The sequence below is a fragment of the Choloepus didactylus genome, chromosome 8, assembly GCF_015220235.1.
Source record: "Choloepus didactylus isolate mChoDid1 chromosome 8, mChoDid1.pri, whole genome shotgun sequence".
Lineage (NCBI taxonomy): Eukaryota > Metazoa > Chordata > Mammalia > Pilosa > Megalonychidae > Choloepus > Choloepus didactylus.
Genome location: NC_051314.1, coordinates 1,052,921 through 1,071,092, shown reverse-complemented (window position 1 = coordinate 1,071,092; position 18,172 = coordinate 1,052,921). Strand labels below are relative to the sequence as shown.

General features: G+C 47.1%; 1 protein-coding gene across 8 annotated transcripts in view; it reads right to left on the bottom strand.

The window, feature by feature from the left end:
• Nucleotides 1-18,172, bottom strand: part of TTLL8 (tubulin tyrosine ligase like 8) — a 114,918-nt gene that overhangs the window by 68,575 nt on the left and 28,171 nt on the right. For 7 of the 8 annotated variants that reach the window (XM_037845890.1, XM_037845882.1, XM_037845883.1 and 4 more), the window contains 2 exons: nt 16,447-16,572; nt 11,049-11,238 (listed from right to left, as the gene is read on the bottom strand). In XM_037845890.1, the coding sequence (XP_037701818.1) occupies nt 11,049-11,238; nt 16,447-16,572 (316 nt within the window). The remainder of the gene's footprint in view (nt 1-11,048; nt 11,239-16,446; nt 16,573-18,172) is intronic. The other variant, XM_037845885.1, reaches the window with a different exon arrangement.

The window sequence follows — 18,172 nt, the reverse complement described above, 5'->3', positions numbered from 1 at the left end:
GGCCCCTGGAACCAGGGGCTGAAGGCAACAAAACCCTAAAGCAAAGGACCAGCAGACACCAGCCACTTGCCTTCCCATGTGACAGAGGAGTCCCAGACGCTGGCAGCCTGTCTTCAGAGAAGGTATCATCCTGTTGTTGCCTTAATTGGGACATTTTCATGGCCTTAGAACTGTAAATCTGCAAGCTAATAAATCCCCATTGTCAAAGTATACTGCATTCAGGCAGCTTGAGCAAACTGAAACAGGCCCTAAGACATCTTCACCAAGACACATTAGAGTGAAACTGTCAAAATTCAAAGGTAAGAGAGGATTTTGATAGCAGCAAGAGAGAAACAACTTGTCACATAAAGGGATCTCCAATAATATTAAAAGCAGATTTCTCATCAGAAACCAGAAGACAGTGGGATGGCATATTTAAAGTCCTTAAAGAAAAAAAAAACAACCAAGAATTTTATATCCAGTAAAATTATCTTTTAAAAATGGAGGAGAAATTAAGGTATTTACAGATAAGCAAAAGCTGAAAGAATTCATTACCAGAAGACCTACCCTACAAAATGTTAAAGGGAGTCCTTCAGGCTGAAATAAAAGAATACTGGACAGTAACTTAAAGCCATAAGAAAAAATAAAGAACATTGGTAAATTTAAAATCCCATATTATTGTTCTTTTTGCTTGTAACTGCTTTGTCCCCCCAATATGACTTAACAGAAAAATGTTTAAATAACACTATAAATCTATGTTAGTGGGGATGCAATATTTAAAGATGTAGTCTGAGATAACAATAGCAAGTGGGAGGGATGGAGATATATAGGAGCAGAGAGTTTGTATACTACTGAAACCAGGTTGGCACCAATCAAACAAGGTTGTTGTTAGTTAAGATGTTAATTGCAATTACAAAGGTTACCAATAAGAAAATAACTAAAAATTCAGAGAAAAGGAAAGATGAAGGGAATCAAATTGTTACACTAAGTAAAGCATCTAACTACAAAAAAAGAGGGAATAATGGAGAATTTGAGGAACAAAAAATATACATGACCTAAAGGAACCAAACAGCTAAATGGCAAAGAAAATTTCTAATTCAATTTTATTGAGATATATTCACATACCATAAATCATCCCTGGTGTACAACCAATTGTTCACAGTGCCATTATATAGTTGTGCATTTGTCACCACAATGAATTTTTGAACATTTTCATTACCACACACACAAAAGAGTAAGAATAAAAGTTAAAGTAAAAAGAACACCCAAAACATCCCATATGCCCTCATCTCTCTATATTATTCATTTACTTTTTTGTCATCATTTTTCTATTCATCTGTCCATACACTGTATAAAGGGATTGGGAGCCACAAAGCTTTCACAGTCACAGGGTCCCTCAGTGTAAGCTGTATAGTTATACAATTGTCTTCAAGAATAAAGGCTACTGGGTTTCAGTTATTTCCTTTTAGCTATTCTTGTACACTAAAAACTAAAAAGGGATATCTATATAATGCATAAGAATAACCTCCAAAATGACCTCTCAATTCTATTTGAGATCTGTCAGCCATTGAAACTTTGCTTAATTTCTCTTGCCTTTTTGGTCCAAGAAGGCTTTCTCAATCCCACAATGCCAGGGCCAGGCCCATCCCCAGGAGTCATGTTGTCAGGGTGATTTACATCCCTGGGAGTCATGTCCCATGTAGGGGGGAGGGCAGTGAGTTTACCTGCAGAGTTGGCTTAGAGAGAAAGGCCACATCTGAGCAATAAAAGAGGCTCTCTGGGGGTGACTCTTAGGCACAATTTTAAGTACACTTAGCCTCTCCTTTGCAGTAACAAATTTCATAAGGGCAAGCCCCAAGTTCAAGGTCTTGGCCTTCTAAATTGGTAGCCCCCCAATGCTTGTGAGAATATCATTAATTCTCCAGGTGGGGAAATTTAATATTTCCACATTTTCCCCCAGTCCCTCAAGGGGGTTTTGCAAATACATCTTTATTCTCTGCCTGTTCTGGTTTGCTAATGCTGCCATTATGTAAAATACCAGAAATGGATTGGCATTTATAAAGGGGGTTTATTTGGTTACAAAGTTAGAGTTCTATAGCCATAAAATATCCAAACCAAGGCATAAACATGAGTATACCTTCATTGGAGGAAGGCCATTGGTGTCCAGAAAATCTCTGTTAGCTCGGAAGGTATATGGCTGGCATCTGCTTGCTCCCAGACTACATTTCAAAATGGCGTTTTCCAAAATGTCTCTAGGCTTAGCTTCTTGGGGCAAACTGCGTTAGTATCTCCAAAACATCAGCAAAAGTCTGCTTTCAATGGCTGTCTCCAAAATGTGTCTCTCAGCTGTGTCTCCTTCTGTCTAAACTCTTAAAGGGCTCCAGTAAACTAATCAAGACCCACGCTGAATGGGCAGGGCCACACCTCCATGGAAATAATCTAATCAAAGGTATTATCCATGGTTGGGTGGGACACATCTCCATGGAAACAACCTAATTCAAAGATTCCAACGTAATCAACACTAATATGTCTGCCCCCACAAGACCGCATTAAAGAACTTGGTGTTTTGGGGGACATATTACATCGAAACTGGCACACAGCCCAAATTACTCTGGGCTTCACACTAACCTGTACAAACCAACCAAATTTCAGTCCTTATTCAACGTTCTGTGTAAATATGTTGTTTGAAGAAACTGACCATACAAGTTAAATTATATAGTGTGTCACAAAAAAATATAGGTTTTGCACCTGATAAACATCTCTTCCTTTGGTCTCACACAGAAGTTGAAGTTACAAAAACACCATCAATATCATCCTTTACCCTTTAGTCTAATTTACCTTAGGCCTAACCAAGTCTATTTTGTTCATATCTCTAATTGAAGTATGATCTCTTTTTTCAGACTCCTTAACATTTGCTGCATGGGGTAATGCTGACTTTCATAGCTGCTGGACTCTGGCTCTGAATCTCAGGTGTCACACAGATGCCCAAAGTTCCAGGGACCAACCAGGTTACACACAAAGAACTCAGCATCTCAAATTTTAGAAACAGTCATTATAACTCAGAAATAGAAGTAACTGCTGTAAGAACTTACAATCTAGAAACCTTATAATAGGTCTTCCCCTAATAACCCATGCTCTCAGACTCAATTCTCAAAGTCTGCACCTTATAGGTAGTCCATATTAGTGAGGCCTTATAATGTTTGTCTTTTCATTTCTGGTTTATTTCACTCAACATACTGTCCTCGATGTCCATGCACCTCACAACTTCACTCCTTCTTGTAGCAGCTCAATATTCCATTGTATGTATACAACACTGTTTGCCATCCTGTTCATCAGTCAATGTACCCTTAAGCCACCTCCATCCACTGCAAATCATGAAAATCGACACCATAAACCCCACTGTACAAATGTTCATTCGTGTTCCTCTTTTCTGTTCTTCCAAGTAAATAGACCCAATAACCGAGTTGCAGGATCATACGGCAACCCCATGCTTAGCTTCCTGTGGAACCACCACACTGCCCTTCACATGGGCTATACCATTCTACTTCCCCACCAATAGTGATTAGGTACATCCCTTTCTCCACATTTTCTCCAGCACTTATATCCCTCTGTTTATTTTTTGGATGGTTTTATTCACACACCATACATTTAATCCTAAATAATCAATGGTTCCCTGTATAATCACATAATTACGCAGTCACCACCACTATCTATCTAAGGACATTTCCATTTCTTCCACAAAGAAAGAGGAAGAGGTGAAAAAAGAAAAAAAGAAAAAGAAAGAAAAAAATGACAACTAAAAAAACAACAAAAGAAAAAATAAAATTAAAATAAAATACAATTAAAAAGTCAGACAACACACCAATGCCAAGAATCCCATACCCCTCCCTTATGTCCCCCTCTTATAGACATTTAGCTTTAATATATTGCCTTTGTTACAATTAATGGAAGTATATTACAATGTTACTGGTAACTATAGACTCTAGTTTGCATTTACTGTATTTTTTCTCCTATACCATCAAATTTTCAAGAAACTTTCTCAGTGTCTGTGCATCTGAGATTTTAAACTCTCCCTCATTTTTGAAGGACAGTTTTGCTGGATATAGAATTCTTGCCTGGCAGTTTTTCTCTTTCAGTATCTTAAATATATCATACCATGGCCTTTTTGCCTCCATGGTTTCTACTGAGAAATATGCACATAGTTTTATCCAGCTTTCCTTGTATGTGATGGATCATTTTTCTCTTGCTGCTTTCAGAATTCACTGTTTTGTCTTTGACATCTGATAATATGATTAAGTGTGTTGGCATAGGTCTATCCAGATCTATTCTGTTTGGGGTACACTGTGCTTCTTGGATCTGAAATTTTATATCTTTCATAAGAGATGGGAAATTTTCAGTGATTATTTTCTCCATTATTGTTCTGCCCATTTTCCCTTCTTTTCTCCTTCTGGGACACCCATAACATGTATATTCACTAGCTTCACATTGTCATTCAATTCCCTAAGACGCTGCTCATATTTTTCCATTCTTTTCCCCATCTGTTCTTTTGTGTGCAGTATTTCAGATGTCCTGTGGTCCAGTTCATGAATATTTCCTTCTCCCTCTTCAAATCAACAGATTTGAACAAATCATACAACAAATCTGCTGTTGTATGTCTCCATTGTGTTTTTCTTTTCTTGTAGTGTGCTTTTCATGTAAGTTCTGCCAATCGTTTTTTCAAACTTTCTAGTTCTTCCTTATGTTCACCCAATATCTTCTTTATATCTTTCATCTCTTTTGATGTATCTTCCCTCAACTCACTGATTTGATTTTTGGATTGATTTAGGAGATTTGTTTGATTAACAATTAGTTGTTTCAATTCCTGTATCTCAGTTGAAATTTAAGTTTTTTCCTTTGGGCCATATCTTTGTTTTTCCTAATGTGATTCATGGTTTTTTGTTGTCTAGGCATTTGGTTTCCTTGATTACTCCAATCATATTTTCCCGGACCATATGGGCCCAGGTCTCAGGAGGAGGCTGTATTCAGTATTGGGTTTCCCTGAGAAGCAGGTTGTAAGACTTTCCTGTGAGGCCTCTAGACTCAGTGCTTTTCCTGTCCTGACCATTAGATGGCACTGGTCAGCCTGCAGCTCCCCACTGGTGTGAAGAGGTGCAGTCCCTATAATTCTCAGCAGACCCTGTTCTGGCCAGGGGCTGAGGTTGTCAGAAGCCAACCTTAAGATGTTTCTGTTCCTCCCCACCCCCAGGCCCTGGGCTCTGAATTCTCTAAGGGAGGGCAGCCACTTGAGCTGGGTCCTGCCCCCATTTTCTTAGAGAAGATATGCCCTTTAGGGAGTTATCTTCTACCCCTGAACTCCTCCTTTGTCTCTCTGACTCTGTCAACTCCATCCCTGCCTGGGTCAGCACTGACAATTGAAGATGCCCGAGGCTTTCTCCAATGAGCTGCTTAGAATGAGAGAAAAAAAAAGGAAAAAGAGCAAAAGCCCTTTTTCAGAGTCAGTTCCCAGCCCCCAGTTTCGCCTGTCGACTGGTGTTAGTACCTGGTTCTCTGTGCCCCTTTTCTTGGGACACAGCCGTTTTCCAGTATTCTGAGCTCAGCCATCTCCAAAAGCCTCTGTTTTTATTAATTTATGTATTTTTTTTCTGTTGGCCCTGCCTCCTCTCTTCCGGGAGGAACCGCAAGTTCCTTTCCTATTTGCTCCGGGTTTATCTGTGCTTGTAAGTTGTATTCAGTAGTCCAAATTTGTTAATTAAAACTGCAATTGGAGCTTGGTTGAGTTACTGTCCCTTATTCCAGGTAGCCTGCTTCTTATTCCCACAGGGAAGTGTTTCTGCTCAGCCTGCAGTGCCAGTGGGGGAGGGGCCCCAGCTCTGCAGTTTGGGAGCTTTACTTACAGTTCTTATGCTGCAGTCTCAGCCGTTCCACCCATTCCAGGCTGGTGTATGATGTGTGGACAGTCACGGATATCCCCCAACAATTGTTCCAGACTGTTTACTAGTTGTTTCTGGCTATTTACTAGTTGCTCTAGAAGACTGACTAAATTCCACACCTCTCTATGCCACCATCTTGCCCTGCCATCCAAAGTAAATTCTTAGAGTGAAAAGACAACATAAAGAATGAAAGAAAATAGTTTCAAATCATATATGATAAGGGTTTACTATCCAGAATATATAAAGAAATCCTCCAACTCAACAACCAAAAAAAACAAACTACTCAATTAAAAAATGGGGAAAGGATTTGAACAGACATCTCTCTAAAGAAGATAGTCAAATGGCTAATAAGTACATGAAAAGATGCTCAACATCATTAGCCATTAGAGAATGCAAATTAAAAGAACAATGAGATACCATTTCATACCCACTAGGATGGCTATTACTTAAAAAGCTGAAAATAACGAGTTGGTGAGGAGGCAAACAAATCGGAAGCTTCATATATTTTTCGTGGAAATGTAAAATGGTGCAGCCACTGTGGAAGACCGTTTTGTGATTCCTCAGAAAGTCAAACACTGAATTATCACATGACTTGGCAATTCCACTCCTAGGTATGTACTCAAAAGAAATGTAAGAAGGGACTCTGACCCAGATATCTGCACACCAGTGTTCACTGCGGTATGTTCCCAATAGTCAAAAGGTGGAAGCCACCCACGTGTCCATCACAGAGGAATGGATAACATGTGGTCCACCCATACGATGGAATATTCTTCAGCCATAAAAAGAAGTGAAGGGCTGGTTCCTGCTACAACATGGATGAACCTTGGAGACATCGTGTTGAGTGAAATAAGCCAGACACAGAAGGACAAATATTGTATGATTTCTCTTATATTAAATACTTAGAATAAGAAAATTCTTAGAGACAGAAAATAGAATAATGGTTTCCAGGGGTGGGAGGAGGGGGAAATAGGGAGCTATTGCTAAATGAGTCTGAGTTTTGGTTTGGGATGATGAAAATAGTCTGGAAATAGATGGTGGTGAAAGTTAACACAGTATTGTCAATGTACAAATAGTTAAAATAATTTTTATGTTATGTATATTTTATCACAACTAAAAATAGATAAATTATTTTTTAAAAGTCAAAAGTTTCAAAAATAAACTAAAATGATTAAAAATACTTGTTAGGAGACCTCCTTATTTAGGTTGTGGCTAGCCATGAGGCTGCTCTAACAACTAGAAGAAAGCTGGATAAATTGCAAAAGTCATGTTTTTCAAAACGTCAGAGAGTTGGGAAGCAAAGAGCACTAGAAGAGCTAAAATTCCAGACCCAGACAAGGTTTCCTGGGAGAGCAGAGTTTGTTGGCTGTTTTCTTCCGTGGGAGCACATGCCAGGTCTGGGTGAAGGCTGAGTGTCGGGCTCGGTGAAGCAGAGGCACCGTGTGAAGGAACAGAGCCCACGTGGCCTCATGAAGTGGCCAAGAGATGCATCGAGCATCTACAGCCTTTCCCAGGGGAGATTTTCTGATGGTGAGGCGGCCCAGGAGGCTGGCTGCCCGGCTGGAAAGAGGACGTCCCCCGCCGTCGGGTGGAGTGCAGGGGCAAGGCCCTCCTGGCCCTCCTGCAGGAGGGGCCCCCCACGGACAACGTCAGCTCCGCCCCAGGCAGGTGACGCCAGAGGTGGAAGGAGCCCACCCGGCTCCCGCTCAGCCCTTCGGGGCGCAGCTCAACTGCTGAGATCAGCTCCGGGCTGCCTACCAACCAAGCAGAGGGCAAGCCCTCTCTGAGGAAAGTGACAAAAAATTCAGTCATAAACAAAAATTAAAGAGACTGGGAGGAGGCAGAAAAATCTCACTGAGATTAAAGAACAAAGATAAGCAACATAAGACCTGGAGATGACCTCAGATAACCTTAGAGTTAGAATTGGATAGACTTAATGGCAGATTGTCACGGCAGAAGAAACTATTCAGAACTTAGAGGGAAAGCTGTCAGTCTCTACCACTGAGTGTGATGTTACCTGTGGGGTTTTCAGAGATGCCACGATCATGTTGAGGAAGTTTCCTTCTATTTCTAGTTTTCTACGTGTTTTTTTTTTTTTTTCTTTTTAATCAAGAAGTGGTCTGGAGTTTTTCAAATGACTTTTCTGCATCAGTTGAGATGATCGTGGGATTTTCCTTCGTTCTGTTACTGTGGGGTGTTACACTCACTGATCTCCTCACGTTGGCCCACCCCTGCAATCCTTGGATGAATCACACCTGATCGTGGTGTAGCACTCTTTTAATACGCTGTTAGATTCAGGTTGCTAGTATTTTGTGGAGCATTTTTTTAGCTATATTCATAAGGGATACTGGTCTGTAGTTTTCTTTTCTTGTGGCATCTGTATCTGGCTTTCGTATCAGGGTGATGTTGGCCTGCTCTGATGAATTAGGGGGTGTTTCCTCCTCTTCAATTTTTTGGAAGACTTTAGGCAGAATAGGTATTAAATCTTCTTGGAATGTTTGGTAAAATTCCCCTGTGAAGTTAAATGGTTGTAAGCTTTTAAAATTTTCCAGAAAATGGTAAAAATATGAATTTAAGGTATACTGTAATGAGTCAAAGATGCCTATTGTAACATCTAGAGTAACCAGAAAGGACAATACAAAAATACATAGCTAAAAATTGAGTAAGGGAGATAAAATGGAATAATTAAAAATAGTTGATTATTCCAAAAGAAGGGATAAGAGGAGGGATAACAGAACAAAGAGCAGATAGGATAAACAGAAAACAAATAGCAAGACGGTAGACTTAAATCTGTGTTCATATGGCTTTTAATGTAAATGGAACAAAACTCCGATCAACAGAAAAAGATCAGACAGACACACACACACAAAAAGACCCAGCCAGGAACATATGCTTTTATATGAGACCCACTTTAAATACAAAGGCACCAACAGAATTAAAGTTGAAGATTTACAAAAGATATATCTTACAAGCACTAACCAAAACTACCATACTAATATCAGAAAAAGTAGAATTTAAGGCAAGAAGTATTAATAGAGATAAAGAAAAAATTTTATAATGATAAAAAGTTCCAATTAAGAAAAAGGCAAAAATAATCCTAAATTAGATGTACTGAATAACGTCGCATCAAAATATATAAAGCAAATAACCGCAAAACTAAAGAAAATGAAGTCTTCAAACAGAATTGGAGATTTGAAACTCATCTCTCTCAGCATCTTCAAAGAACAAGGAGGCAAAATGGTCATTAAGGATATAGATTTGAATAACATTAGCAACCAACTACCTAATCCACATTTTTAGAACACACCACCTAGCAACTGCTACATACAACTTCTATTCAAATGTACATGAAGCATTTACTGAAACAGATCATGTGCTGGGCCCAAAGCCCATTTCAACAAAATTCATGCTTATTCTTTATCCATAGTGGGCGTCTATATATAAAAAAAAAGAACCTTGGTCCTTACCTCTTACTTTACAGAAAAATTAATCCAAGATGGGTCATAAAAAGCTGACTATGAAAGGGAAAAGAGTAAAGCTTCTACAACAAGTCATCGGAAAGCATCTGGTGAATCTGGGCTAGGCAAAGATTTCTTGAACAGGCACTAAACGCTCTCACCTATGTCAGACCTCAGCACAGTTAACTTCTGTGTCACAGAAACCCACAGGTCACGCTGGGAGAGCTGTTCTTAACACATATTTCCAACGAGGGACTTGGTGAATAACGTATAAAGGGCTCTTACAAGTCAATACAGAAGAGACAGCCAACCCAATTCAAAATTGGGTAAAAGATATGAACACGCACATCACAAGAGAAGATATCTAAATGGCCAATAAGCCTACAAAACCACACTCAACACCATTAGTCATCAGAGAAATGCAACCTAAAACCACATGAGACCATCAGAAAAGGAAATTTAGAAGACTGACAACACCGCTGTTGTCTGCATTGTGTCACAGTGGATCTCGCACACGTGGCTGTGGGAGTGTAAACTTGTAACCCACATGCCCACTGACATTAGAATGGATGGAACAGGATACTATCCAAGCCCACTGACATTAGAATGGATGGAACAGGATACTATCCAAGCCCGGAAAAGAACGGTCCACTGCTCCATGCACCTGCGTGGATGAATCTCAGACGTCACGTGGAACAAAAGAATCCATCAAGGAGGGAGCCAGATGGTACGATCGCATGAACACGAAATTCGACAACAGACAGAACTGACTGATGGTGGTAGGAGCCGAATCGCGGGCACCTGCGGGAGGGTCTGCCTGGAGAGGGTTCCTAGGGGGCCCCTGGGGGGCTGGGAATGTGCTTTATCCTGACAAGGGTGGTGGGGACACAGGATCACAAGTAAACTCTCACAAACACGATTAACACACTGCATGCAATTGGCTATTTATGTTACACCCTATAAAAAAGGAGAGAAGAGAAAACACTTGACTGACTCGAAAGAAGGAAAACAAGAGAGTGAAATCCACCTTGGCCAATGCCTGTGGGCTGCCAGCAGACCCTCCAAATCAAGGCCCCTCCCGTCTGGCTGGCGTCCCCTCGGCGGAGGGCCATCCCTGCTGCGGGTGCCCGGCCTCCCTGACCCCAGCGCCTCGCTCTGGTGGCTCCGGAAGGGCTCAGCCCTCAGCACAGGGTGGAAGGCCAAGGTCGGTCTTCAGACCCGGGCGGCGAGGGCCACACAAGTTGTGGAGAGGCGGGGGCTGGGCCTGAGCGAAGCCTCCCCTCGCCCCTCGCCCCTTACCAGGTGCGCACCGGGGCCTGCCTAGGAAACACAGCAGATGTACCTGCTCTGCCTGCCTTGTGGGGCTGCTGGGAGGTTCGCATGAGATAAAAGACAAGAGAGGGATTTGGAAGGCGCATTGAAGGAGCCCCCAGTGGAGATGTCGTCCCCGTATCAGCCCACAGGGCCCTGGTGGGACAGGTAACAGGGGGCCCAGGGCCCCAGACACCCCGGATGTGCCCCCAGACGCCCAGGCAGGTGTCCCCAGACACCCTGGAGGCTGGCTTTTCCTAGGCACCCCCAAATCCCACCTCAAAGCCTGATGGTTAACGCAGTGGCATGGGCACACCCTGACCCCTGCGTGTTCTAACAGCCGCCAGGGTCTGCCAGGGGCCCCACGTCTTACTGAACGAGGGAGTAGTACTGCTGGGTCAGGTCCTTCCACTCGTCCTCGCTGAGGCCCTTGGCAGCGTCCGCGGCGACATCGATGTCTTCATGCTCCAGCCGCCCCAGGTAGGCCTGGCACACCTTGCACGCCATGTCGATGAGCTGCCCCGAGAGGTCCACGAGCATCTTTACTTCGGCGTCCTCGGGATCTGAAACCCAAGCACAGGTGTGTGGAGGGTGGGCCGCCTGGGGGCCGCCCTGCCGCCCCGTGTTGGGGCCCTACCTCAGGGGCTGCCCACAGGGGCCAGGGGCCCACCAGTCGCCTTGGACAGAGGCCACCCAGGCTGCTGTGTCACGAGGCTGCCCCTGGACAGCCTCCCTGGATGCAGATGGCCGCTCCCCCCGGAAGCCGTCACCTGTGCGACCCCCTGCCCCCTCCCCCTCCCACGACTCGACTCAGCTCCCCAGAGCAGGAATGAGGGAGCACTTCTGACGGACTCTCTGCAAAACCTACAGCTTTCGATCCACACCTGGCATTTGATACCTGCTTTGTGGGCACGCCTGAGCTGCCCTGATGCCCAGGTGCCCACGGGCTCTCCGGAAGAGTCATCTCCCCGAGTTTCTACAGCACTTTCCAGAACATCTGCATGTGTGTGCTCGGCCTCCCCATCACCTGGCAGCCTGCCCTCCCTCTGGGGCCCTGGGCCAAGCCCATGGTGGGTCTGGGGAAGCACCGAGCGGCAGGTGACGCTGCCTCATCCCTGAAGGCCCAGCCCCTGCTCAGCACAGCCCAGACCCTCATCGGGAGCCTAGAGACCGGACAGACAGCCTCCATCCCTCTGGGGGGCCTGCGGGGTGTGGTGGCCACGGAAAGGTGAAGCAGGGACAGGGTGGGAGGGCTGCCTCGGAGACGTGTGCACTCAGGGTCCACGGGCCCGCCGCAGCGGAGCCCAGAGGTAAATTCAGAGGCTCACCTAAGGTGTTACAGAAAGAACAAAGAGGACTACAATAAATATAGGAGGATTAAATAATCTAATCGGAAGCTAATCTATACAAATTAAAAACAAAATCAGCAGACTCAAAGCCAAGAGCTGTTGGGTGGTGGGAGAAAAATACAAGATCAGTAGTCAATAAATCTCAGCCAAAATGAACTGGGAAAACATAAAAACAATAGACAAAGAAAACTGGGAATTAGAAAGGGATTATAATCAAAAGAAGCAGAGGAAATGAGCAGTGCTTTGATTTGGTGTGTGTCCCCAATCCTTTTTTCTACATGTTCATATATTTAAACAAAATGGTATTGATACCTACAGAAAGTGTTTAGAGGAAATTAAAATTTTAAGAAAATACTAAAAGTCTCAATATTGTAAAACAGAAATATCTCTAAATTAATCTATAATTTCAATAAATTCCAATCAAAATTCCCAAAGGGCTTTTCACAGCTTTTGGCAAGCCGACTACAAAATGCATATGGCAGAGAATATGCGTGAGAGTTGCCAAGACACTTGTGAAAAAGCAGGAGGCTGGGGGACTCACCCTACCTGGTAGCAAACATATTATGAAGCTAACGTAATGGTAATGACATCGAAGTTGTCAAGCGGAAGCAAAGCCCAGAAAGGGCTCTCAAGGGTGTCATTGCAAATACCGGAGACAAAGTGGAAGACCCTTGAAGAGGTTTGGGACAAGTGATTAACCACATGGAACAAAAATTAAAATTTGATCTCCATAAAAATAAATCTCATATGGGTTACAGGACTAAATGTAAAATAAGACACACACTCTCACACACACACCCCACAGAGGAGGAGAGAGAGAGAACACTAAAAGGTGTCCGAAGAAATTATAAGATAATGTGCTTTGGAGTTTGGCCTCAATAAAATCTTCTTAAATAAGACCCAAAGGCACAAACCATAGAAGAGATCAATAAGTATGACGACACTCAAAAATGAAAACAACAAACCAAATTAAAAGATAAGTAACAGACCAGGAGAAAGTGATAAAAGGGATAACAAATAAAATATTAACATTCAGAATGTATAAAGAACTTCAGCAAATCAATAAGGCAAACAGAGTAAGAAAAAGAGAAGCAGTGCTATAGAAAATCTGAACAGACCATTTTCAGGAAAACAGCCAGTCAACCTATTGAAGATACGTCCAATGTGGCTGGAATCTGGAAAGATCACATGTGATCAAGAGTGTAGAGAGACGGGCACTTCCACACTCCGAGGGAAAAGAAAAGTAGGGGTGGGGGCTTGTTAATCGATTGTCAACTATTTTATTTTAATTTTTTTTAATCTTCATTTTATTGAGCTATATTCACATACCACGCAGTCATACAAAACAAATCGTACATTCGATTGTTCACAGTACCATTACATAGTTGTACATTCATCACCTAAACCAATCTGACACCTTCATTAGCACACACACAAATAACAAGAATAATAATTAAAGTGAAAAAGAGCAAAAATACTGTGTCACACACAAACTACACTGTATCATCCATGATGAGGATGGCTGACAGCTGCAGAGGTTAATATGCAGTCTTTGTGGTTTACATAATTTTATTTGGTTTGCCCCAAACCCCAAGAAAAGGTATTTGGACCCCATTTCACAGGCCTGGAGTTGATTGAGGGGCTATCATCCCAATTACACATGTAGAAAACACAGCTCAGGAAGGCGGAAGGAGCTCGCAGAGCTGTCTGGAGGGGTCCGCCTGACGCCCAGGCCACGCTCTCATCACCGTCCGTTCAGAGAGGCACGCGGAGGTTCCACCCGGACGCACACGGACGTCACCCCACTGCAACGTGCGTGTGTGAGTGCAAGGACATTCGCGGCAGTGTTCTCTCCAACAGAGAAACACCGCAGTGACCCCAAAGCTCCCTTCCCGAGGACTGGTAAACGAGGTCCAGTGATCTGTCTGTAGAAGCCTGTGCAGGATTAGCAAAACACTAGCAAACTGCATCCCACAGTGTCTGAAGCATTACACACCCCCACAACTGGACTTACGTCAGGAAAGCCAGCACGGCTTAGTATTGGAAAAAGCTGTCACGGTAACTCACCACGTTCATAGGCATGAAATGAGTAGACATAGGTAACACATTCGGAGTTTCAGTTCCAGTCATGGAGAAACAGCCAGTAACAACGTACAAGCTGAAAAAGAAGCTGAGAACCACCGCTGCGCAGAGCAGGAGGGCAGCCGGAGGAGGACCGGCCTCCGGGAGGAAGCACACGCCCACAGCTCTGCGTTTGTCCAGCCTTTTCCCTGATGGCAATTCCGGGTCACGGGGCAGGTGGACAGAGCCGGAGCAGAAAACACAACGGGAGAGTCTGTGGGGTTGAGGAGCCAGACGTCAGCGTTCAGGGCTTCCCGAGGGGAACCGGAGGGGAGAATCCCATTCGGTGTGGGCTTTGATTATTTCACTGGAGTCTTATAAAAGGGCTCACACACAGGAGCTCAGAGCTGCAACTTAGACATTTTGGAGACAGTTATTGAAAGTAGACTTTCACTGGTCCAGAGTTTGCCTGGGAGAAACTAAGAGAACACCCCCAGACAACTAGAGAGGAACGTCCCGGGAGAAAGCCATTCTGAACCCAGAACTCTGGAGCAGACACCAGCCATGTGCCTTCCCAGCTAACAGAAGTTTTCCAGATGCCACTGGCCATCCTCCAGTGAAGGTACCCAATTGCTGATGCATTACCTTGGACATGCTATGGCCTTACGATTGTAACTTTGTAACCAAATAAACACCCTTCATAAAAGCTGATCCATTTCTGGTGTTTTGCAAAATGGCAGCATTTGCAACCTAGAACACCAACTTATCTATATTTTCTTTTGTTGCTTGTGCTTTTGGTGTAAAGTCTAAGAAGCCATTGCCTAATAAAAAGTCCTGAAGATATTCTCCTCTGTTTTCTTCTGGGAGTTTTACAGTTTTTCATTCTAATATTTAGGTCTTTGATCCATTTTCAGTTACCTTTGTTTATGGTGCCAGGTAGGGGTCCACTTTCATTCTTCTGCATGTGAATATGTAGTTGTTCCAGCACCTTTTGTTGGGGAGAATATTCTTCCCCATTGAGTGGACTTGGAACCTTGCCCCAAAATCAACTGGCCACAGATGTGAGGGTTGATTTCTGAACCCCCAATCCTATCCCACTGCTCTGTGTGTCTCTCCTTGAGTCGGCTCCACGCTGTGGCTTTGTACTGTGTTTTGAAATCAGGAAGTGTGACCCCTCCAACGCTGCTATTCTTTTTCAAGGTGGTCTGGGCTACTCAGGGCCCTTGGCAATTCCATATGAACTGATGACTGGAATGAAGTTTTATTCTCATAATGTGCATGTTTTACTAAGTCATTCGACTGCTTGTGAAAGGTGGAGGGGAGGGGGCTGAAGTGCCACCCAGCTGCACCCCCATCATGTCTGCAGAACCCTGTGACCCGGGTCACGGTCACCCCTGGTTTGGTGGTGGGGGTCTCCTCCTCGGATTTCCACAGCACTGCCCCTCTGCCCTCAGAGGCTAGGGGCTGCAGGAAGGGAACCAACTAATGGCACAGACACGGGCAAGAGCCAGCCCAGGGCTCCTGGAAGCCCCAGGCAGTGAGCGGGTGAGGGGCGTCTGGGAAGGGCTGGCACACCCTCCGGGTCAGAGGCTCGTCCTGGGGCAGCCTGGCCCAGTCCTCAGAGGCGGCCTCAGCCGGGGCCGTCTCCCCAGGGGCCACACTAAGGCTCCGCCCCCCAGGTGAAGGCTCATCGGCACCACCTGCAGGACCCCTCGCCTCCCGACACTGCTGCGAGCCCTGGGCATCAGGCCCCACCGGTCTCTACTTGGAGTTTAAACAGGTGATTATAGTTCCTTTTGTTCGCCAACAGGGGTTCAGCTTCTAAGCTGCTTGGAAACCAGTATTCAGGTCTTACGGGCACAGAGTCCTGGCGTCTCCCTACGCCAAACAAAAGCGTTATCACCCTGGTAGGTCCTTCCTCTTCCCAGAGACTCAAAACCGAGCGGGCGCCGGCGGAGACAAAGGCACACGGCCGCCACCTCCCCTGGGCGTGCCGCCCCACCTGCGCCCCTGGCCTGACCCTAAGCTGGAAAAGCCCCAGCGTTTCAGGATAGTCACAATGGTTAGCAGCCAGCAGCAGATGTCCGAGTGCTTCCCAAGCTGCCAAATACTTTACAGCCATGACACCTGTGTCATCTTAGCTCCGGAGTTAGAACAACAGTGGGGTTTGCTGCAGAATCTAGAACTCGGGAGCGAGTCATCTGCGTCTGGCATGAGGCAACCCGCTGTCTGGCTCAGCGGCGAGGAGGCGCCGCCGGGCGGGATGGAGAGCTCCGCGAGCACCCGCCCCGCGCCCTGCCCACCCCCGCTCCACACCAGCCCTGCGGAACCAGCTGGTGTCCCCTGCGGCCCCAGACCCACCTTTCTTGCGCCTTGGGTCGCTCTCGCCGGCCTCCTCCCCCCTGCCCCGGGGCTTGATCCTGCGGCCGTCCTGGTGGCTGACAACCCACTTGAGGATGCTGGACGCCAGGGTGCGCCGGAAGTCGTCTGCAAGGACGCCGGGCCTCGCCGCCTCTGCCTGCCGGGCCCGGGGCCTCAAGCAGGGTCCGAGGCCGGGGCGGGGTCTCCCGGCCCCCCACCCCACCCAGGGGGCCCGATGGCCTTTGGGGCGCCCCCCTCACAGCCCCTGCTGGGCCCAGACACCTCCCCGCGGAGCGCTTCTCCCCGACACCTCTCCTCCCAGAACTGGCCTGGCTCTGAGCCGGCTCGTCTCCTTCCACCCGGGGCCTCCAGCCACCAAGAAGCCCCTCGTCCCAGCCCTCACCCCCTGTCAACAGCAGGGAGCCGGATCTCACCTTTTCCCACCCTCCCACCCTGGCCTCCGCCCCCCGGGCCCCTCCTGGCTTGACCAAGCCCTCGGCCGTGGCCACGGCAGTCCTCTCCCCGGCCCTCCATCCTCAGCCTCCCTCCCCCATCGATCTGTCCTCCACACTGCACTGGAGATCTTTCCAGAACTTTACTCTGCAGACAGCACCAGCACCATCTGTGTTTGCCTGCCCGCCGCGCCCATCACTGGGAACCTCTCCAGGGACTCACTGCAATTCTCGGGTCAGCCAAGCTCGCCTCCTGCCCTGGGTCCCGCTCGGCCCTGCAGGTGCAGCGTGAGGCCAGCCTGTCCCTGCCCAGCAGGGTGACCGTCCACATGCCAGGGGAGGCAGGCAGCACTGCTGGGAGCGCGTTCTGGAGACTTCCACACACTCCTGACGCCTCTCTCCCCAGCTCCAGACCTCGCACCCCACTGTCTGCCAACGCCCTGCTGGAGGCTGCAGGTTCCCCCCATCTCCACTGGGGCACCCTCATCTCCCCCCACCTGGCTCCCGCTATTTCCGGGAGCCTTTGCACCTTCCCCCTTCCCCAGGACGCTCCTGATATCCGGAGTCCTACCCAGACGACCCGGGCCTGTGTGCCTTGCTCAGTGCTTTCTGGGGGCCCTGGGTCCATCAGTCTGTCCGGCCCACCTCCCTGCTGGAATGTGCCCCGGGGCTGGGCCGTGGCTCTTTGCTCAGGGGCTGGGCAGACGCAGCACCTCCAGGATGGGTGTTCAGGGTGCTCGGCCCCCTGGACGGACCCGCTCCACCTGCTCTGACCTGCACTCCGCTCCCCCGAAGCCCACCGGGCCCAGCCAAGCACCCTGCCCCTGGCTCCAGTCCAGGGCCCACAGGTGTCTGGCTCCTGCCGCCGGCACCTTCCGCAGGTGCCCCCACATGCAGGTGCTCCTGCACCGGCTGGAGCCAGCCTCCCACGATGCCCACCAGAGCCAGGGACACCCCTGCTCCCCAGCCCGCTGGCCTCTCCCCAAGTTTCTCCCAATGCCGCAGCACACCGCTCCTGGGGTGGGGTGGGGCTGCTCCGGGGAGGAAGAGGAGGCCCTGCGCCCTCCAGGCACCCCAGCTCCAGCCTCACCTGCCCAGGGCTGAGCCCGTCCGCCCCTGCCCGCACCGCCCTCTCCGAGGCCACGTGCGATCACTTCTGAAGGGGACACAGACCTAGAAACCCGCCCCGGGGGGGGAAGGCACTGCTGGAGGGTCCCCGGCCTTGTTGGCAGGGTCGGCTGTGCGGCTCTTGGGGAGTGAGGGGCTGCAGAGGG